Source organism: Miniopterus natalensis, chromosome 2 (genome assembly GCF_054644295.1).
Source record: "Miniopterus natalensis isolate mMinNat1 chromosome 2, mMinNat1.hap1, whole genome shotgun sequence".
NCBI classification, from domain to species: Eukaryota; Metazoa; Chordata; class Mammalia; order Chiroptera; family Miniopteridae; genus Miniopterus; species Miniopterus natalensis.
Window position 1 is genome coordinate 157,161,759 of NC_142082.1, and position 23,999 is coordinate 157,185,757.

The 23,999-nt window shown below is 36.2% G+C and overlaps 1 protein-coding gene across 7 annotated transcripts in view; it reads left to right on the forward strand.

The window, feature by feature from the left end:
- The window catches only part of SOX5 (SRY-box transcription factor 5), an 898,547-nt gene that overhangs the window by 513,236 nt on the left and 361,312 nt on the right, over positions 1 to 23,999 (forward strand). For 4 of the 7 annotated variants that reach the window (XM_016197390.2, XM_016197391.2, XM_016197395.2 and 1 more), the window contains exon 1: positions 11,903 to 12,045. The exons of 2 other annotated variants lie outside the window; for them this stretch is intronic. In XM_016197390.2, the coding sequence (XP_016052876.1) occupies positions 12,008 to 12,045 (38 nt within the window). In that variant the 5' untranslated portion in view covers positions 11,903 to 12,007. Of the gene's footprint in view, positions 1 to 11,902; positions 12,046 to 12,406; positions 12,446 to 23,999 lie in introns of those variants that run through there. One more of the 7 variants, XM_016197394.2, reaches the window with a different exon arrangement.

Genomic DNA, 23,999 nt, shown 5'->3' on the forward strand with positions numbered 1-23,999 from the left:
GAATGCAGTTTATAGTCTTCCAACTTTTTGTACTTCATTCATTCATGCATGTAAGCATGGGAGACTCAAGATAGAGTCAGCTGTAATCCTGTTGAACATATCTCTGAAAGCTTTCTAAAGTCAGTTCATTAAATTAACCAGTCCACTTCTCCCTGATGCGGAATTCTGCTCTTCTATGGATATGTCGGATTCAGGGATCATGGACAATTCCTTGAATTCTGCATCTGAATTTATAATTTCTTTAACTCTAAGTATACAGACAAAACTGCATGCTTATGACTGAAAGGCATGATTATATGTATTTGACCCGAATTATAGAAAATTAGAAATTAGACAAATTTATTATTTTTGAACTAATAGAACATAGGCGATATCTCATTTGTCTTTTTCATAACTACTCTTATGCTCAGGAAGCATTTCTTATTTTCTCTGTACTTCCTCAGCCTGTTAATAGGATAGCTTCCTACTCGTCTAATTGGCTTAAAATTTTATTTAAACATGTTTTAATTTAGAGGAGATTATTTTCCCCTTTTTGTACTTAGATGCATCCATTAGAATGTAGTTTCCTTTTAAAAGAATTTGCTTGCTTTCCTTAAACTAAAATAGAGTGGGCATCTATCTTTAACATAGGTGTTAGTATTTATCATTCCCCTGCCATGCTTCCAGAATATCAGGATGATAAGGGGAAATCATTAGATTCTTTCCATTTAATTTAATGCTTTTAATTGGACAGGATCATTATTGCATTTTCTTTTAGTGAATTGTGGGTTGGTTTTCCAGTGAATCAAACTGTTCAGGTTGCTTATGAGGTTCAGCCCTTGGCATAATGTCACTAATGATTTCTACAGGACCTTGAACTAAAGCAAAAGGAAAATCTATCAACAAAGAGATATAAATGGAATATTTCTAGATCAAAAATAAGATTGAAATCTTTGTACTGGAAGAAAAGGACAACAGTGGGCAATTGCATACTTGATCACTTTAAATGCAACCAAAATGGCAGTGACTGCCTAATTGCCAAAATAGCATCTGGACACATGGAACAATGAAACGGCAGTTGTATTTGACAGTGATTATTGTCATTATGAAATTAATGAAGAAGCCCATTATGTTATGAAAGCAGTGGCGAGTTCATTATTTTTTTTCCAAAAACTTTAGATGTTTTAATTTTAAGGTTTCACTGGTGTGTTTCTCCTAGAGTATGCCTTCAGGTGATACTCTTCTCTTCCTGATGCAGCTCCTAATATGGGAACCCTATGTCCTTTCCGGAGTCTTTTTTGTAGAAGGGAATAAATATTTGTGTGTGTGCATGTCTGGGGGGGGGTGCAGATGGGTGGGGGGAGGCTATAGAATTTATGGTTTCACTTGCCAGAGATGAGCTCTGTTCTGGTATTTTAAGAGCATGTCTCACCAGGGACTGCCTAATTGCCCAGATCAATGACTTTTAAATAGGCCTCTTTATAAAAAATAGTTATTATGTTATGTATCGTTTTTGAAACTTTTAACCTTTTTAAATTAGTGCTTTACTCACCTTATAAAAGAGCCTCACATAATTATAAATTTTTCTATAATATCTTTACATAATTTAATGGAATATTTCCATCTCTAAGTTGGAAAACTCTACTTACACGTTCTGCCATTAAGTCATATTCAATGTAACATCACTTTTCCCACAAACAGTCCCAACTTACAAACTTCTGTTAACATCACTGCTGTTTTCCATGACCTTTAACACTTCACTACAGGTTGTTTCTTACACTTTAATACTTTTCCAGGGAAAGCTTTTTTGAGAATGTAATATTTAAACCTAGATGTAAAGGTGACGAAGGGGGTGGGGAGCATGTCCTAATCTTGGGAAACAGATTGTGCTGGAAAAACACTGAGAAAAATGATTGTGTTGGGTTACCTGTTATAATATAGCTATTATTTATTATATACTTAGATAATAGATATACTATAAATTATATAATTATACAAACCTTTACATCTATCATCTATCTATCATCTATCTATCATCTATCTATCTATCTATCTATCTATCTATCTATCTATCTATCTATCTATCTATCTATCTATCTATCATCTTTCTATCATCATCTATCTATATCATCTATCTATCATCTATCATCATCTATATACCAGTACACACAGACTTAGGTTTCTGAGGTTTCTGGATTTTTTTCTTCAGCTAGAGAATGCAAGGGGTATTACAGAACTTGAAATGGTTTGGTCCAGAGGATACACTAATGAGCAGGACATAACCATGTACCTTCATAGAGCTTAGAGCCAAGTGGGACTTATGTTCTACTTGGTATTATGGGAGTTCCAAGAAGGTTAACAGGTGAGGGACCAGCATTGGGTTCCAACAGGGTCTGATGCTTCAACAAATCCTAAAGAATGAGTAGAAATTAGTCTGGCAAGCTGGAGTAAGGAAATTTGGAGGATATTCCAGGAAGAATGTACATTTCACACAAAATCATTAAAAGAAGAAACAAGCTGTTTGCCTACATCAGACCTGTCTAGTGGAGCAGGAGCATGAAGTTCATGGCATGTTGGGAGAGATGAGGCTAGATAAGGAGACCACGACAGAGCATGAGGAGTTAAATATTTGATTTCTAATAAGGCTGCCACCTCTCAAACTTGAGTTACATACAAGCTTTCTTTGTTAAAGAAAAAGATTATATACCCCAAGATCATATTCACTGGGGTCTTTGAATGTCAATTAAAAAAAACATCGATTCCAGAAGTGAAAATTATAATCTGTGAAAATACCTTTAAATTGAGGATTATTATTAAAAATGAGAATTTGGTTTTTTCTAACAGGTAAATAATTTTTTAATAATAACAAATTACACATTAATTTTAGGCCTCTGAAAATATATGTTGGGTCTGCTTATCTGAATTTGAGAAATATTGAGTATAGTTGATGGGCAGCAATTGGAGAGATTTTAGTTTAATTAGATGTGTATCTAAACAATTTAATTTATGTATAGTTAACTTTTTTTTTGCAAAAACAATGGACTCCCATTCAGAAGTGGCTCCATGTTTCTTCTCATTCAGGGACCCAGACTGATGGCAGAGGCTGTATCTGGGATATGCTGTTTTCATGGTGGATGGCAGAAACAAGATAAGGTGGCTGAGCTAGATCTGACACTCACACAAAAAACTTCATGTTCCATTGGTCAAAGCAAGTTACACATCTAAGATAAAGTCAATGGAATAGGAAGGCAACTCAATCGACAAGGAAGTATAGCAAGGGAGATAACTATTTATGAATAAATAGTACAATTAACATAAAATGTTCATCCAAGTTTTGATTTTTTGCCATACTGATAGGTTAAAAAATGGTTATCACATTGTAGTTGTAAATTGCACTTTCATTAAAGGACACTGAGCATCTTTTCTATGTTTAAAAATCATTTCTATTTTCCTTTGAATAAGTTATGTTATTTGCCTGTTTTACTATTGGATTATTTTTCTCTCATTGATTTCAAAGAGCTGTTTACATATCATAGAGGGTAGCTCTTTCCTTTAACATTAGTTGCATATTTTTTTTCCCAATTTGTTTCATGTCTTCTGATTTGTTTACAGTGCCTTTTGTCATTTAGAAGTTTTTGGTATTAATATGATTGAATTTATTAAGAGTAAATGGTTCACCAATAAAGACTGAATAAATCTGAAGTGTAGTCCACAAACCAGGAAGGACACAGATCTATGTTTAAAGATATGCTTAGGATGCTGGCATATCTTACAAATGCTTGTCATATTTTAGTCTTGCCTTTTTTTTTTTTTAATCCTGGGCATGGTCTGAATGAATTGATTTCTATATCATGGCAGTAAGTAATTTTTTAACAATAACATGAAAAAAAGGTAGTATTTGGCAGAAGTTCTACAGTGTGTTCACAAAATTCACTTTAAAAACTAGATTTCCTTGAACACAATTTGCCTGTCAGGATTTCTAACATTTCAACTTTTTAGTTTGTCTTGGAGTTTCTCATTTGGTGTTTTGAAATTCTGGATAAAAGCAGAATTTGCATTTATTTCCCCCTACACGCCAGTCACTGTCATCACACACAGGTGACATGTTCAATATAGTAATGAGCTGCTTTTAATTCTCTCATTGAATTAGGTAATGCTAATAAATGTAATTGTCCTTAGAGAAAATGAAAGTTGTGACTTGAAAATGCAAGCACAAAATTTTTTCAGATTCACAAATAGATTAATTCACTTATAAAATCAGTTCTTTTGAAAACATGGTCATTTATTTTGTAACCAATTAAGTTCTCCTGGTCTTTTTAATTGAATTTAATTTAGCCAAATTAACTTTAATTAATAAAAGATTTATTTTTCTTATCATCTTATATTGATGTGTGAATTTAGTTATGACATACTTTAAAGGGTTAAAATAAACTGCAAGAACTAGTCTTAAAACTTTTAAAAAGGCTATATAACTGGTTTAAAAGTGAGAAAGGGAAGAAATTTTATTTTGCAAATTATAACTTAATTTATCAAAGAAGAGATTATAGAATCAGAATCTGAGCCCTTGCTGGTGTTGCTTAGTGGTTAGAGCGCTGGCCCTCACCCTGGAGGGTCCCAGGTTTGATTCCTCCGTCGAGGGCACGTGCCTTGGTTGCAGGTTTGATCCCAGGTCCCTGTCAGAAGGCAACCAATCGATGTTTCTCTCTCTCAATGGAAAAGATACCCTCGGGTGATGATTAACGACAACAAAAAAGAATCAGAATTTGAGGGTCAAGAGGGACCTTAAAACTCATCTTCCCTGAGACGGTAAAGACGTGGGAAAGACCACATCACTGATAAGGGAGGAGCAGAGGCTCTTTTAGAGCACAGGCCTCCTAACTTTCATTTTAGCCATAATTCTTCCTGTGCTATTCTAGATAGAAGTACACTGAATTGTTCAGGGGTGACATTTTCATTTACTACGAATAAGATATTGTCATTGACTTTGTATGCTGTGAAAGGAGAATATAGAGAATAGACAAGTGTAATCGACTTAAAAATGAAGCTGCTTTCAAACATTTTCATGCTTTACTCAGTTTAAGCTCTAATTGCTGCTCTAATTAGTTAGTATCAAGAAATACATACATCTTATCTTCCATTTTTCAATGGAAAAACTGCCCTGAAAGAGGTGTACTAAAATACTTTGCAGGAATCATCTACTAAGTAAGAATCCAAGCCATGTTGTAGCGATATCATGGTGCTACGACTTCTCACTCTGCTGCTGCGTCTTTTAAGATTTCTTTGCATATATGTGTAACCCAAGGACACAGACAATGGTGTGGTGAGGCGCTGGGGGGGCAGGGTGGAAGGGGTCAAGGGGGAGAAAAAGAGACATCTGTAATATGTTGAATAACAAAATAAAATAATAAAATTAATAAAATTAAAATAAAATAAAATTTAAAAAATAAAATAAAATAAAAATGTCAGTGTAGTATGTTCCCTGAATTTCCTTCCAGGTTGAGAAGTTATGATACAGTTTGGTAGCCAGGATCACTTTTTAAAGACATGGTCCCCTTTGAATGCCTTCTCTTCTCATGGGTTACGTGGATGTTTTACTCACTAGGTGACTTCTGCTTTTTACCACCAGAGTGATTGGCTCATGCCTTTTTCATCCTCATGAACTGACAGCTATTAACATCACTACTTATCACAAGGAATGATGTTTGTGTAGTGATTAAAAATAATAAAAGTATAGTAAGTACAGTTGATCTTATCTTCCTGATAGACACCCCTTGCCTGAGATGATCCCTTCTGTAAGATAGAGATTCCATTGCCTAGTAGTAACGTGGAGACTAGGAAAAGGTGTTTTACCTCAGAATCCAAAAATTGTAATCATAATAAAAAAGAGAACATTTTGGGATTACTTTTTAAAAGAGAGCCAAAGTATATGATTTCTGCTAGTTTTTGTGTTTATTATCACCATTAATGGGACAAGATGTTAAGTTTTTAATGTTGCATAAAAATAATCTTTTATATCAAGTTATTTGTCAGGAGGGGGCAATCAACCTGACTTTGTGCAAACTCTGGACATTCACTTAGCATTAAAGCATAATCATTAAGCACTTCCCTTGCACTCGATGTTTAATTACTATTAGGCTATTATTTAAATAAATTAACATTTGGTGCCTTTTGAGAATTTTGGAGGGAAGAATTCATAACTTTGGTTTCCCCATCTCTACACTTACTAGTTTTGGGACCTTGGACAAATCAATTAACTTCTTTTTATAAGCCTCAGTTTCCTCATTTTTAGTTTCGATAAAACAACTACGTATCTCATGTAGTTGTTTTGAATATTAAATGAGATAATTTTATTTTATATGAGTCACAGTGATTGGTAGAAAGTCCTGAAAAAATAAAATCTACCATTTTTACTTTAATTTTTTTATTTTTTTAACCCTCACCCAAGGATATCTTTTTCTGTTGCTTTTCAGAGAGAGTGGAAGGGAGATGGGGGGAGAGGAGGGGAGAGAGAGAGAGAGAGAAGAAGAGAGAGAGAGAAAGAGAGGGAGGAGCGTCGATGTGAGACGCATGGATTGGTTGCCTCCCACATGTGCCCCAGCTGGGGCCAGGGACTGAGCCTGCAACCAAGGTACATGCCCTTGACCTGAACTGAACCCAGTCCTCGGGCCAACACTCTAACCACTGAGCAAAACCTAGCTAGGCAAAATCTATTATTTTTGAATTTCTTCAACTTATTCTGAAGGAAATGAAGAGTAAGATAGCAAACAGTGGGAGCCGTTCCTGGAAATGGCATTATCTCTTTGAGAATAGTATGAGACTAGAGTTTCTAAGGTGAACACATTTTTAATGTGTTCTAGAAGATCAGTACTTGGTCAAAAACGTGATCTGGGGACAATTCATATTTATATTCTAACTAACTAATAGCATAAGTAATCTATTATATGTCAATTTCCTGGCACAAATATGTTATAAAGAATTGAATTTTAGGTCTTTAGTAAAGAAGATAGGCTATTGAACTTCTCAGGTGATTTTCTGAAGCATTCCAATTACAAGACTAAAAGTTTTGAACTATACATAATATGTCAATGATGAGCTCTTTTTTTTGTTTTGTTTTGAAAGAGGGAAGGTTATTTTGTAATGTTTTCCTGACAAAGTAAGAAGAAAAAACAGTGAGGAGAAAAAAGTTAGGTGAACATTTCCATAACGCCCCTTGTGTCAGGTTAGTTCAGTACGGTGTAGGTACTGTCTGACACCGATTTGCTTCCAATTCATTGCGGTCATAACACTATTTTTGAGTTCTATTTCTCAAAAATAGCCTTTCAGATTCCATAAAATGCAAAAACTAAAGCTTGATAGTAGGAACATATATCAAATATTAAAAGTGTAATCTGTATCTATGACCACATATTTCAATTTGTTATGAAAATTAAAAATGTCTAACAATTCTCTTAAAATATGGGAATGAAAATGCTTCCTTTTAGATGAGGAGAGAGATCTTAGAAAGGCCTGCTTGAAACAATGCCCGTAAGGGGTTAATGTGGGAAATAATTTGTTTTTGGTCTTAAAAGTCTGAGACACTCTCTTTGAGAATTTCCCAGCAGCATTCAGTGGCATATCTTATATTCCCTTAGCCTGTGTGAGCCTCTTGCTTTGCAATGGAAACGACATGAGCTCAAAAGCACACTTTTTCAGGTTCATTCCATTTTCCATAATACTGCTGCGGCAGTGTCAAAGAGACTCAGTAAATGAAACATCGTTTGTTAGGGGGTTTTTATTGTAGTTGGCGCTCTGGTCTTCTCTGAAGATGTATTTATGTTTGTATATTTGTGTTTGTAGATCATTTTCATATTTCCCACAAATTTAATGGTTGTTCTGTTAAGTTCTCATCATCGCTTTTTGTTTATGTGCTTATTTATTTTGGTTTTAACTTTTCTTAACATATTTGCCTTAGAGGCCTTGGATATGAAACAATTAATCTGAATTTTGGTTATATATATTTAATTTGATTCGTTACAAATTTTTCTTGAATTCTCCTTTTAAAGTCAGAGTACTTAACATATTGGTAAGCATTCAATAGATGCTCAGTGAATGTTCAAGTGTATCTCAGTCTACATCTATTGAGATATTATGAAATCTTCTGTAGACCTTCTTATCAAGGTATAGCAAAATCATATTCAGATGTTAATTTCTTTATAGAGAATACCAGATACATAACCAATTAATTATGTTAAACTATTCAGGTAATTGATAAAGAATATGGTTTTATTTAACACATATTATATGGAAGTTATTAACACACTTAATATTTAAATGTTTTAATATTTGCTATAAAATACAAAGGTTTATAATAGTAACTTACTATTCGATATTGGATTGATTAGATTAATTAAATCCTTTAATGAAATTACCAATGATAGAATTTGATTAGAATATTGTGCAACTTCCTTCTCTTTTGCTGACATTCTAAATCTTGCCTAAATTCAAATTTGCAATATAGAACTCAAATGAAAGAAAACTTTTATGGCCTAGGGAGCTACATTTAAAAATATTTATTCCATTGAAACATCAAGTACAGTACTAACTTTATGCCAATGAGATTATATCAAATTTAACTTCATTAGCAATTATTTGAAAGCCTTTTAGTTCACTTAAAAAGTGAGCACCATCTTGGGATTTTCATTCAGCTATAAATTCTGGATTGTTATTTTATTGTGTATTATGGTGTCACAAGTGAAATAAGATCTGGCTTCAAGCAACAAATGGACCACTAGCCATTTGTATGACTTTAAATTCCTTTTGCCCAAGTTTAAACACAGGGGAGCTTAGGGATATACATATCCCCTCTTTTCTATGCTGCATACGATCCATGAGCTAATCTATGTGAATAAAATTCCTATGAGCTTGGGAGTTCCATCAGTTCAAAATATCATTATTAAAATGATCATTATTATATTTGGCAAATTTTCTGTCTAGTTCCTAGTCTATTTCAAATCGTTCAGCAGGGATGATTGTGCAAGAAATAATTTAGTTTTGAATGGCTCCAGTAATGTTTATAGAAATATGTTGAGATCTTAAACTGACTGCCAACCCATTTAATATTCTCCTGCATGTTCTGTGTGCTTATTTGGCGTATGTGTACTTACATGTACATATATTAAGTGTCTATAAAAACAAAACCGAGGGCAAGGAAGATTCTGGTACGAGCACCTTTCCCTTTTACTATAGTTGGCCTCAGACAGCCCTGCTCTCTTTCTTACCTGCTCTGCTGACCTTCTGGATTAGAGTTTCAGAGAAAACAACCAGAGGTAGTAGCTGTAGCAGGACGGCAGCTGGGACCATACGGGCTCAGCATCCTGCCTTATGGCCGTTATCTTTGTTTCTATCTGCTGCCACTGTGTCTCCTTGCGCTTCCCCGGCCCCTCCGCGCCGCCTCCCCCTCTTCCTGCCTCCAGCCTCCGTGGCCCCTGGAACTTACCTCCCTCCTTCATTTGTTCTCTCTCTATTTATATGAGAGGAAACAAGATTCTCTCATTAGGAAATTTAAAAAACAAAACTGTTTTTAAAGGGCATGGAGTAGCTGGCCGTGCAGCTTTCATTCCCTAATTCTCATAACCCACGTTAACAATAGAAAAAAAATTATTTTTTGTGTACTTTATCGATCCGAGTGTATCAGATTGTAGGTCTCATAAGGGCTAAAAATGGATCTTTGAAATAAATGCAGCGATTTTCTCACATTTCTATGTAGGAGTGGGTTGTGGCTATAATAAAAAATAATTTGAGGCTAATGACAAGAAAGAATAGTGAGTAATATCCTTTCCCCTTCCCCAACTGCTGAAAATGAAAATCATGTCAGCGTCAAGTCATTTTTGCCACATCTCTTGTTAACAGCTTTCTCAGGGTGGGTCGTCATTCTGTGTTTTGTTAGTGTCTTAACTCCATAGTGACGTGCTTAAACCGTATTCCACATTGATTCTGCAGTATATGTACATTTATTTTTAGGATACCCCGTGAACGATGGATCTCATTATTAAGTTATTATCAACTTTGTCAGAAAATGTATAAGCTCTGAGTGAAGAATAAACGTATTAATATGAGAAGGTTAATCATTGACTTTGCTATTTGAATATGTATACGGTGTCACATTGTGTATGTCTAAGAAAGTAAACTTACTGTCTGCCTGTCGCCAGGGGAAAAAAAAAAGTGGGACCTAATCAAACTGCTGTGGGGTCAACCCTTGTGGTTTTAAAGGCCCTTAATGTTGTCCAGCTGCAAAATAAAAGGAATTGGGAGGGGAAGTTGGAAGGAGTGGAGGGGGCTGGGGGGGAATGTGTGGAAAAGAACAGGGAGTCTGGCTTTTATTTTTTTTTTTAAAGTGAGTTCAGTGCCAGCCTGGACATTGGCTGTGCAGACTATTGAGCCATTGTCTGCTCCATTTCCAGAATAGCCCCCAGTTAATCACTTCGGCTTTGAAGGGAATTTCCTCGTGGAATTCTCCACAGAAAATCTAATCAACTGACCTGCCCTCTCAACAATGGAAGGCTTTTTTTTCTCTCTTTCCCTTATTGGGGCGGGCTCTGTAATGTAGCCTTTTGTGCAGAATGAACCCTCCCAGTAGGAGTGGAGAGCGTGTGTGAGTGACTGAGTGTGTGTGTGTGTGAGAGGGAGAGAGGAATGCACACTATCTCGTGTTGGTGAGTGTGTGCTCACTCCCTGGCCAGATGCTGCGGTGCGCGGGGCAGCCACCGGCTGCGTGCGTGTCTGTGTAAGTGTCTCCGTGGGTGCCTGCGGTGCATGCGCCTCTGTCATTTCATGTCAAAGGTACATTACCTGATTACCTTCCTCGCCTGCCAGATTTTTATCTAGATAATTGGAACTGCTATGGAGGCTGTGCCTGGCCAGGCAGCTTAGGATCCGTAGAGCCATAGTTTGGCCACCTTGTTATCTGCGGCCGCCTGGGCAGAGGAAATGAAAGAGGTCCCCAGGCAGGGGAGCGCGTCCCACCCCTGACCTCCCGGCCGTCCCAGGCAGGACAGTTTGTTCGTCCCATCTTTTTTTTTTTTTTCCCCCCCCATTTGGTTCTCTGCTCTGGTGGGTGCTTTCTGCTCCCGCGTGTGCGCGAGCGTGTGCGCGCGGGTGCGTGGTGTTTGGGCATGTGGGTCCCCGGTCCCCTGCACGTCGCACAGCGCCTTCCATGGAGTTGGGAGCGGAGGAAACTTTGCTGGGGCTGCCAGGACGCTCGCCCCGCTCCGGGGAGAGCACGGGCTCCCAGTGAGGCCGGCCCGTGAGTGACAAGTTGTTTACAGGTTTCCTTGAAGGGGCCTCTGCTATATTTCAATCTGTCAAAGTTGCTTTTCTTCCCGCAGAACAATGCCTGATTGTTGTGCGCGGGTGTGTGTGTGTGTGTGTGTGTGTGTTTCCGCGTGCGCACGCGGAGAGCCTGGAGAGGGGTGAGACGGAATAACAATTCTTTGTGTGAAAATGCTCGCGCTGTCATTTCCTTGCTTAATAAGTTAATAGTGCAGTTTAATCAGGGTTCTGCCGGCACACAGACTCCTCTCCTAACCCGCGGCAAACGCGGTTTTAAAGAATCATGCTGGGGGGGGGGGGGGGGGGGCCTGTGCGTGTGCGCGTGTGCATGTGTGTGCGTGCGTGTGTGTGTGTGTGTGTGCGTGTGTGCGTGTGTGTGTGAGACTTTTATTATTTAGAGGAGAGCGAGCATGGGAGCCGTGTTGAAGGAGTTGACTTCTGCCGTTCGGTGATGCCTAGCAGAGGGGACTGAAGGGAGAGGCCGGCGCCCAGGCTGCCCAGCGCCCAGCCCGGCGCGGCGTCGGGGAGCCGCGGCCCGGTGCGGGAGGAGCGGAGCGCTACCCCTTTAAGAGACTGGTCAAGGAGCCCGAGGAGAGGGAGGGGCGGGGGGAGAGGGAGAGAGAAAATCAATTGGTTTAGGAGGTTTGGACTCACTTGACAGGTTCAGTTGGAGACGATCATAGGTGGCTGCTGTGACAAAGGGAAATTGTGCTTTTCCAGCATGCTTACTGACCCTGATTTACCTCAGGAGTTTGAAAGGTGAGTGCAGCCTTCACCCCGACCCCTCGCGGCGCAACTCTGCCGTCGGCGGCGGCCCCGGGCCGCGGGAGGATGCGCCCCGTCTGCCGACGAGCCGGGCGTCGGTGCGGTCCTGCGGCTGACTGCTGCGGGGACGGCCCGCACCCGGCGAGCGGCTGCGAAGTCTCGGGCTCGCGTGTTCCCAAGTTGCGCCTGCAGCAGGGAAGGCGGCGGACGCTGAGCATCTCCCTGCCGGTGCCCCGCTCCCGGCGCTCGCTCGCTCGCTGCCCTTCACGGACACGTTTCCTCCCCGCGGCACCTTTCTGAGGGCTTTTGTGCAGAGGGGTGACCGTTTTCCGGGGCTCCGCCGGGCAGTTCCTGGGGTGACAGGAGGCTTTGAGCGCTGGCTGAAACGGAGGCTGTGAGTTCCTATCGGATCCGTTCCTAAAACTTTGGGAGCCACTCAGGAAAGCACATGACCTTTTGTTGATACAAGGGAGCAGCTTATTTTTAAGAATATGTAACATCGTAGCAATCTATGAGCAGATTACTTTTGAAATGTCAAAAAAAAAAAAAAGGGGGGGTGGTGGAAACGGGATGAGCCCTCTCTGAGTTTCAGTGGCCACTTTCTGCACGCGCTGTCTTAGACTCAATTTTGATTTACTGTATTTTCCCCTTTCGCCGGGATGGGGATGAGTGTATTTGTAATCAAGCGGTTCCTATCTGGAGAAATATGTACAATATCCTTCTGTTTGATGTCGTTGCACGTGAAGCAGGGCTTTGAAAGAATTTTAGCCTTCTTGGAAGGGCACATGGCGGTCTTTTAGAAATTTGATTTCTTTTCCCAGCATAAGTTCATTTTTAGAACTATAAATAGAATTTGTTTGCCATTAAAAAGAATTCAAACTTTGTATTCTGTATGGTGATTTTTTTTTTTTTTTTTAAACTGCTAAAAAAAGGCAGGATGCATGATACCCAGGCTTTTTTTTTTTTTTTTTTTCAATTTCATGAAAGCTACCTTCTGTATAAACATTTGTTGTATCTGACTATGCAATGCAAGCTAGGTGCTAGACCAGCTGGTTAAAAATATGCTAAGTCAAGCTGTTCATCGCTCAAACAACTGAATTTGATATGAAAAGATGAAAAAAAGAAAGGACAAAGATTAAAACGTTCTAGAAGTGAAGCGATGGAAGAGAAGGGTGTTGAGAATAAAATAATGCTTGCATGTGGCCAAATATTAGAGAAACCAATATCAGATCAGGGACGAAAGTAAAATAGCCAACATGTACACTTTGATTCTGTCTTCTTCTTTTTTTCATTTCCTCTGCATCTTTTTTTTTTTTTTAAATTAAGGTGAATTCTCATTAGATGATTCCAGTGAATGATTGAGCTTTCTTAATAGTTTGAATTCGTCTTTTCAAAGTTCTCTATATTAACAGTTTAACATAGTTTTTGTTTGCAAATAGAGCCTATTTCATATGTAGATGTTCAGGTTATTAATATTGGAGCATACTGTTCCTTAATGTAGCAGTTTGTTAATATACCACAGTAAGTTTCCTGCATGTGTGCAGAGTATCACGTAAATAACAGTATTCTCCAACTCTGTACTTTTTGAAAATAAAACTCTGAGTCTGATTGTAAGCCTGTCAACAGACTGGTCTTATAAAAAGGTAGTTACATATTAACAGACTGTAGCCTAATTCTCTATATAGACAAGCTTTCCTGCTGTGAACTTTATTTGTATTTTTTTCAGTTATCTCTTTTTAAACTAAACTTTTCCTTTTCCTATTCTCATGCTCAAATCTCTTAACAATTTTTTTCCTCCTGGTGAGAATTTCATTTTTTTTTTTTTTTGTCACCCAGAGGCATGCTTTTCTAACTGGCTAATTAAATAAGCAAGTGATAATCAATACAGTTGTTAGTATAGACAGCATGTTTGGAAATATTAGTAGCTGAAATAATTTTGAAGGCTGTCATATAGTATAAAATTTCTTAATAATTTCCCCTACGGCTATACTTGGTAATACATACAAAAATCTCAATAAACCATTACTATTTGTTTACATTGAATTCATATGAGTGAGTATATAATACTCATCCACATAGATGATATATCTTGCAGATTCAATATTGAATATTTATATTCTCCAGAGGATGTATATATTCTATAACTACACTATCATATATAACCAGGTAGTTTTTTTGCCTTTTGCAATATTTGCAACTTTCATTGAATATAGGTTATTTCTATCAAGAGCTAATTTTTATTCTATTCATTCACCTGCTATAGGTGAGTTGTTCACTCAAACTTAGTCAGAAATCTGAAAATAAGACTTCTAAATTTCTGTATGGAATAGAGAACTTTGCTCTAGAGGATGTGAACAAGTTGCTTGGGGTCCTGCATTTTGGAAGTTTTATGTGACCTTTTTCTTTAATTTTATGTGTAGAGTTGTGCTCATCTTCTATTATTCTCTGCAACCTGTAGACTAGTTGAAACTTCAAGGAATATTCACAACTTAAATAACAGGATCAAAATTCAGATTTAGATTTGTTATGGGTTTATTATCAGCCCCGAAAATGTACATGGTCAATACTGTCAGACTAATAGGCAGTTGTTAAGTAATTGCAAACTAGTAACAATTTCATTGTCTGTTAAAAAACGTCCAAGAGGCAGAGCAAATGAAACAGTGATTCTAAAAGGTAAAGAAGTTGAATTACTTTATTTTTATTTTCAGGCATCCTTGTCATAATTGATTATGACTAATGAAAAATACAGTTCTCAGGTGGGAGGTGAATAGGCAAAGTATGTTCTAAGGAATTGTCTGTAAGCAGAGTCTTTTAGATAATGCTGTTGAGAGGGACCATAATTGGCAATATGGCTAAATGTTAGCAATAGCATCATAAGAATGAACGTATGAACTCTCTTAAAAAATTTTAAAAGAAGACAGTGAAATTATATATTTACCTGAAAATAAAAAATAGAAAATTGTGAGTTAGGAATTTGCCTTTAGGAATATCATTTATTTTTTCATATTCCTGTAATGAAAATATTGAAAATTTGCCTTAAATTATCAATATTGGTTTATTTCTGATGAATGAAACAGGGATTTTTGATACTATCAGTAAAATTGTATTCTATTTATTTCCTTTATATTTATTCTATTTGATAATGTAATAATGTTAGGACTAAGGTACTTGTCCCCTTCTAGCTGCTTTATGTTAGAGACTTCAGTAAAAAGCAAGTGTAAAATGATTGCTTAAGGAAACAGTTTGATAATAAGTAGAAAAAATGGGATTGAACGTAGTAGGATGCAGTATCACCTATTTGATGGCTTCTCTCAAAACGGGTGCACAAAACAGACTACCTATTTTCTACATGTTGAAGACTAGACTACAAAAGTAAAACCTTCTGTAGTGAAAATTTAACTTATTTATCTTACATACCTATCATATTTATTTGTGGTCATATTGACTAAATATATAATTTTTTCACATTAAGAAACTTTTAAGTGTTTTCTACAGACATATACATCAGGTATTGTGGAAAACTAATTTGTTAAACTACCATGAAAAATTACTATTAGCGGTCTACAAGAACATCTGACATTAGCAGTGCTTTAATTACCTAAAGTTTGGCCATAGTAACAAAATACTTATTACCTAGACAGATTTATTCAGCTTAATTAGAAACCTTATAATAAAAATCATTGTACTCATGTGATAAGCACATTCACATTAGCAAGTAATCTCTAGCTGTGAATCAAAGGAAAGTTACCTGTTCACATTCTGTCACCTGATGGCAACTGAAAACCTGTAACTTTGACATTATGTTTTCAGGATGTTTTGATATCTGCCTTTGCTCATTTTATTATTTTTTTATTTACGAATACTTTGTAGAAGAAAAGGTGTCTATAATTGATTATAGATGTTAATGATTATCTCAATAAGCTTGCAAGTTAACTGAGCTAAAATATTAGCTTGGAATGCAGCTTGCTTAAAGCAGTGGACAAACTACATTTCTGTCACACTCACACTGGAATAGTGTCCTGAACGCTTAGCAGGAGACCTGACTGATTACCAAGAGCAATTAAGGGTTAAATGTCAGGTGGCATTGTATGCTGCTCAGTGTTTAGCAGGTTAACAGATACAGAAATGTGCGAACGTTATGATTACTTCACATGTTGGTGTGTTCTTGTTTCTCAAATACGGTAATACAGTAAGCATACGATAAAGTATTTACCTGTTCTTGGGGAGCTTTTAACTAAAATCTGAATATGCATCATACCTGAGAGGCAAATAATAAGACCTCTTCTAGTACTTTAGCACATTACTTCTCCATGGAGCTGGAAGCTATTTCAAATGAATTACATTTATAATGCATTTAAAAAACAAAATTACATTTATGGATAAAATCTGTTTTTTATTATCTATTGTTTCCACTGTCAATTCTCTAGCCTCCTAATGAGAATATGCATAATGCAGATATATATTATGTAGGTTAAACATCTCCGTTTTTATAGATTAGTTAAATAAGTATAACTGATGGGTATTTGTTTTCTTCTGTAATTTATTATTCATTTGTAATTTCAGTGAGGTTAACTAATAGGTTGGGAAATAAACTAATATATTTCTCTTGTACTAACTCACATATAGTTTATTATGTCAGGTCTCTGACTCAGATGATGGCAGTCAGATAAAAAGGTGTTCATAGCTTTAACTACAACATGAAATACCTTCCTTCTAACGGAAAAATTTTGTTGAACAACAAATGGACTAAAACACAGCAAATTCTTTCTGCTTCATTCATTCTGGCCTTTCCTTTTCATCGATTGATATCATCATCATTCATATTAAACACAAAATTTGAATGTTTCATACATGTAGATGATTAAGAGGTTTTGCTAGAGAAGAGACATTTTAAAGACTATATTGTTTTGCCTAAGTGAACAGTGGTTATTTAGATATCCTTTAGGAGACTACTCTACATTTTAATCAGGAGCTGCTATGGTTCAGGAGAAGACCTCTGTGTGTCTTTTATCCTATGTGTTCTGTCCTGCAGTTTGAAAGCTGCACTCGCTCCCCTTAGAATGATCTTTCCTCCTGTTCACTCGCTAGTTGAGAGTTCATGCATCTGTCTCCCCTGGAGATAGTGGCGTAGGGTCCCGCCTGCCCGATGGGGGTGCATTTCTGCACGGTCAGCACCCCTCTCCGCCGGAGCTGAGTGAGCCCCAGCGAGCTCCCTGCCTTGCAGCCTGAGGAGTCGAGGCTCAGAGTTGCTCCAGCTCTGGCGCCTTGGCTGTGGGGCTGGCTCTGCTCGGGGGCTGCCAGGGGACCAGGCCGAGAGGAGGCTCAGGAGAATCCTGGTGAGAACTGTGGATAGGGATATGGCATTTTAAAAGAATGCAGTAAACAAACAGAATTGTGGCATAAACAAAGATAATTAGCATAAACAATGTCGCTTTAGGACAGGTGGTTTAAAAAAACAAACAAAACAAAAAACCCCAAATATGAACCCAACTTGAATGCTGCCAGTTTAGAACCACTGAACCTGAATCTGTACTTCAGGAGAATTACCCAGGTTTGTTGATAAACTTGTTAACATGCTTTTTCTGTTTCTTTTGTATCATTTTTTTCCGGTCATTATGCCCTTTTGTCACCCAGCTTGAAAGCAATTAATCTATTACAAGGTAGTTTAAGGACTTATTACCCATAAAACATGACAGAAGGAAAATTAAAAACAAAAGCTTGTAGATGTTCATAGACATTTGAAATCAGTGTCTAACTTTGAATGAATTCAAACCTGAACTTGGCTCATTGTGTTTCAGATCTGTCTTTCCTCTAAGTAGCATTTCAGGCACTTGGCTCTTCAGTTCTGGCTTGTCTTAGAATTCAGAGGGTTTCTTTCTGCTGTGGCTGAATCATCATTTGTGTTATATGTTTATCTCTAAGTGTTTCTTATTTCATCTTCCTCATTTTCTCTATCACTGATTGAAGGTGGTGCAGCAGTCTATAAATGTAGCTGGCGATCATGCAGCAGAAGGATGCTAGTTATTGTGGACCACATTTATCTAAAACTACTATGCGGTTGTGATGAATTTTGATGTGGAGACATTTAGGTTTATTACTAAATGATGTTTTTTTTTCTTAATTCCTTATACTGAAATATTTTGATTCAAATGAATTGTGGAGTGTGGTGAACAGAAAGCTGTTTATTTTTCTTGCATTAAGGACCAAAGTTCTTTATTAAAGTTAAGATTTCTTTTTCCCCCTCTTCATTTTTTCATGAAGAATGGGGACCAGGAATTCAAACTAGATATCTCTGGCATTCTGTAGCCCTTCTCTTTGCGGAAAGGAAAGCATTTGTGAATGAGTTCTGGTTTCTTGGAGTTATAAAGATGTGTGTAAACTAGTAAACCATGTCTCATTCATGTGCTATGGAGATTTCTCGTACTTCAGGGACAAAAATAATTTGGCTACTAACGAATTAGGGCTACCTGCCAGTGCCAACACATACTGTAGGTAAGAGGAACACTATAAAGAAAAGCTTCTGGAAGCAAATCCGTTGAAACTTTCATATGTAACAGCATTTCTATTTCTGCTTTTCACATCTTTGAAAGAGTGTGTGTTTTTTTTTTAGAAAAGAAAATGTTAAAACACAAAATATGATCTTTCTTAAAAATGTATTAATAGCTTCATTTTTAATGTTTCTTACTGTGGAGATGCGTAGGGTTTCATTGTGTTCTGTGCATGTGTGCCAGCTCTACCCATCCCAATCATTCCTGTCACATTGAAACCTAAGAATCAGATGCATTGAGGAAAAAATGTATTTTGAAGGAATGAAGTTCCCTTTGTAGGGCAAAAACCAAACAAACAAAAACACGGTGCCCTCAAAACCTTATAAGATTTTTATATTGATAGTTTAAGAGAGTTAGATCAGTTGGGACACTGAGCAGCAATTTCAGAAAGGAAGTATTCTCTCCTTTAGGGCTTCAGGAATATTGAGAAAAGAAAGGGAAGGGTTAATCTGCTTTGCATGTTGATAATTTTTTAATCTAGTAGTAAGAGAATATATGGGTTTAAATAATGTTTTCCTGGTATATTTTTAATTAAAATTTATTTTAAAATATAGTAAACCATTTACTTTTGTACTGATTTTGGTCTGGTTTTCTGATTTTAAGTTAATTAGGATAAAGATACCAAGGTGGTAGGTTGTATAAGAATTGGTTACGGAACTTTCACCTACGATCTGTTGACTTTTTATTTTAAACAATTTCATATTTATCTGAGAAAAGGGCATCCTAGTGAAAAAGAAACACAAATGCTGAAAATGAGAAATACGCGTTCACATCAGAGAACACAAAATGAGAAAAAGTAATGCTTTATCTATGCTATTAATTTTTCATTCACAGTTAATATAGGTTGCTTGACAAAGTTCTAAAACATTTTTATTCTAATTTTTGAGTTAAGGTATTACTTGTTTGCCCACAACTCTTCCCTTTGGTTATTTACCTGGGCCAGAGTTTGTTGGGCAATAATTTACAAAGTCCAAAGACTTTTTTTATTCCTTTCCTGTCATCCCTTTGTTTCAACACCCCCCTTTTATTTATTTGCTATTGAGTTTCATAATATGTTTGAAGAGAGTTTGCAGGATGATGTCACATAAAACTAATGTTAATATTTCTTTTCTTCTTCTTTGTCTGCACTACGACAGGTATATGTTGAAGATTTGTTAAGATATTGCATAGTGTTCTTACCCTTTAGTGGAGAAAGAAATGATCTGGTGATCAAACTAGATCCGATTCATTCATTAATTCAGCTTTGACTTTGAATGAGTGATAACTGAATATACAATATCGGATTCAGATTGCCATCTCTCCCATTGTGTCATCAGGTTGTGAAGAAAATTTTATGTAATGTTCTAAGTGCCATTAATCAAACCAAACACCTCAGAATGGAGAAACAAAGATAATAGTGAATGTTGCTTCTGAGACAAGAACTATTTCTCTCAAGTCCTGAACATGGCTAGAATTTAGGAAACAAAAAAAGATATTGTTTTTAGAGCCCTAAGGGTTATGGGATATAAGTATGGTAGTGTAATTGTTTCTTGAAAATTTAGCATTACTGGAAAAGTAAAATGGATCTAATTTGACCTATAAACAGTTAAGGATTATTTAGTTTTTTAAAAACATTCTTCTAAAAAAAAAAAGCATATTCAGAAGATCCTGAGAGCAATTTAAAGTTTCAGAGTGAAGGAGCAGAATATATTGACTATTATAAGTAAATGAAGGAGTAATTGGGAGTCAGTAACTGTTCTGCGAAGAATTTATTTTGTGGAATATAATAGTTATATACACATACACATAACAAAAGTTTGGAATTCAGGAGAAACTTTTTCACTTATAGGGTAATTGAATTTTGAATGAATTGATTTTGAATAAATCCTACTAAATACTGATGAAGCTGCAGTTTGTGGAGAAAATCTTAAAAGAAAGAAATATTTCATAGAAATATAAACAAGATCCATTCCCACTTTTTCAATTGTAACACAGAATCCTTTGGCATGAGCTATAGGGACGTACAATAGTATTCCAGCTTTAAAAATCTGAAGGTGGCATTGTGATGCATATTTGATGGGAAATTTGAATTCAAGAAATTGGGTAAATCAACATTTGCTAGCATAAAATTTGAGATTTCAGGTTGAGATGAGAAAGTTGAGTGTTAGAGGCCTAAGGCATACATATGAAATGGACAGTTTTTTGTGGATTTTGAGTGTTTGCTACTGAAACATAAAACAATTTCCTCCTTTTTGGTAAAAATATACATTTGTCAGTATCATCACTGGTTTTGTGGGGTGGGGAGTGTAACATAATAGAAAGTGTTATTAGCTGGGTGTAAGATCTCAAGTTCTAATTCTTTCATACAGATTGAGAAGAGGTTTTGGGTCTGAGTGTATGCACCTGTGAAATGCAAAGACGAGCTGGATCATTTCTAAATTCTCAAAATCTCAAAATTTCATCACTTCGAACTACATTTGGAAGATTCCTAGCTCTTTACTCTAGTGGTCAGAATTCTTGAATTTATGCAGCTTTTTTGTAGACAGAGTATCTCGTAAAACAAGCCTTAACATGTGGAATCACTTCTCAGTTTACCTCACCTGTCAACAGAGTAGTGGCGTTCAGGAGCAAGGAACCATAGTATATTTTAGGAGTTTCAAATCTAAATGGTATGCACAATTCTTATTTAGGACTGTGGGCTCAAATTTGCTATGAACTATTTTGAAGCTACGTGTTTCAAAAGATAAGATTCACATTTTATGTATTTGAAACTCAGGTGCAGCAGATCACCATCCTCAACTATTACAAATATTGCGGGCAATAAATTACATAGGGGTTACTGAACAAGACACTGGGGCTGGGGGCGGATATGAAAAGCATGAGAGTGACATTTTAGGTCAAAGTGCTGAAAGCCTGTTTATAAAGATAAGATAAAATTTAAAAATAGTAGAGCATTAGGACAACACCGGGTCTATAAACAGTATATGTTTTTATATGAATAAATAAAACATAGGGCTTGAAAATGGCACAATCAACTACGATTACAAAGACACAGCCTAAAGAAAGATTTTAAGTGGTTTCCAAAGTAAGTTAGACAATTATTAGCATTAGCATCTGGCCAGCCAACCTAATATGCATTAGTTGATGGTTGGCAATTTCAAGAAAAGAAAATGTTGAACCCTATGAAGCAAGGAGTAGAGAATAAAAGCTACATTTAAAGAGCTATATTCTCTCAGAGGAGAAGGTTCACATATTGGTAATATCTAACATTCAGCAGATTGCACATTTTTTTAACACAGTGTTTTAAAAAATTTGTAGTTATACCATCAGCAACATAATCTTTGATTATATATACAAGGACCTTCTTTATTATGTATATCTTGAAAATATGATTATGGTACCATGGAGCCCTTTTATAAACTAGTTACAAATTTTAAATATAAATTCATATATTTGGGATAACAATAGAATTGGCAATATGATAAAATTATTTAATAATTATAATACACATTTTTTATTCTATTCCTGCCAGTTTGAATTTAGAAATAAAGAATGAGTGATATTTGATATTCTCCTGGTACAGATTTAAAGGCCTTGAAAAAAACAAACAGAAAAGTGCCTTATTGAACCAGAACTACATTTAAAACTAGGACCAAAGGGAAATGTGCAAATACCCTACTGTTAAACAGTAAGAAAATCTGGAAATTATTCAGTTGGACAACTTACTGCTAATGTATTTTATCATCCCGCATTTAGTGATGTACAAAGTTGGCATATGTTCCTACAGTTTCTAAATCAAGAATTAAACTTTGTGATGTGCAAGCTCTTCAGATTCTTTGGGTTTTAGCCATGCATCTATAAAATGGGCTTTCAAATGAGTATAACAGTATTTATCCCTCAATGCTAATGAGTCATCTTAATCTTTGAAAATTTAGAAAAATATTTTTGATATTTCTGAATGCAAGCCACTGAATTCAAACTTTGAAAACTAGGTTGAATTTTTGGCAAGTATAAAATAAGCAGCACTTCAATAACAATTTTATATATATATATATATATATATATATACACACACACACACACATATATATATACATATATATATATATATATTTGATAGCACACTAGCCTGAGCACTGAAAATTATTTTAGCATATAAAATAATACCTGTAGGAGATGTATTGATCTATTTCTAAAAATATTTTGTAGTTAATACAACTGTAATTGTTTTCAATGCACTTATGATTGTTGATCCCAGGTAACTTGTATCTAAATAGCCACAATATAGCTATAGTTTCCTCTGACAGCTGACTGCTAATAATGAAATATCCTAAAAAAGATCTCTCCCTACTTCATATGTAGGGAATCTGATACACGAACTGTTGCTTTTGGAAGTATCAGTATATCAAGCATTTAAATAATGAATTTGCTAATTCATCTTATTCCTATGCTTTAAAACCTATGCAAATTAAAATTCATTTATTTGCGTATAGTCATTAAAATGAATCATTTTATAGAACAAATGACTGGACGACAACAAAAGAGTGATTTTCTGTTCAGGTGAAAAAGGTCACACACTATTTATTGCTTTTTGAAGCATTGTACAAATATCTTGAACATCAGAAAGTATTAAATAACTGGAAGAAAATTATCTATACAAATACAGTCCCTCAGAAGTTTAGAGCAAGGGTAACACGAGAGGGTTCACATTAGCTCGCTATTTATTCCTCAGGCTGTAGGTGAAGAACCTTGGGCAGATTCACAGATTCCTTTTCATGGGCAGCTGGATATCATGCAAACAGAACCATCTGAGAAAAAGAACCCTTATTTTTGATATAAAATTGTTTTCCACTAAAATAATCTGTTGAAAGCCAGAAGCCATCCAAAGTGCTGATACCAATTTAAGAAGATGATCTTTTGCCTTAATTATACATCTGGGAAATATTAGCTGAACATTTTGTGGAGAACAGTGAATACCTTAGTTGCCAGTTGTCTAAAATGCTGCTAATGATCGACATAGTGCCAGTGTTTTGATGGCTAAAACCTAGGCTGGGTATGAGTACAAAGAACACAGTTGGAGGGAAAAAGCACACATTTTATACAAAACAGATTTCAACCATCTGCTTGGCACTTAAGTTTGCGACTATAGGCAATATATGAAAGAGACCACTGTCCGTGTTATGAATGGTATCACTTTTATTGCTACCTTAGAAAAACCATAGGGTTCGAAAGCGTCTGTAACCCATGATTTTCTCCAGCTAAATAATGAAAACAAGGGCCTCATCCAAAATTTTGTTCCCTCTATAATCTCTTCTAGGTCAGTCTTCTTTTCCCGGCAAAAATGAGTATCACTAATAAAGTAGGTCTTAGTGCTGTACCTCAGGATATTAAAATATCCCAGACAACAGTATGCAAGGGGCC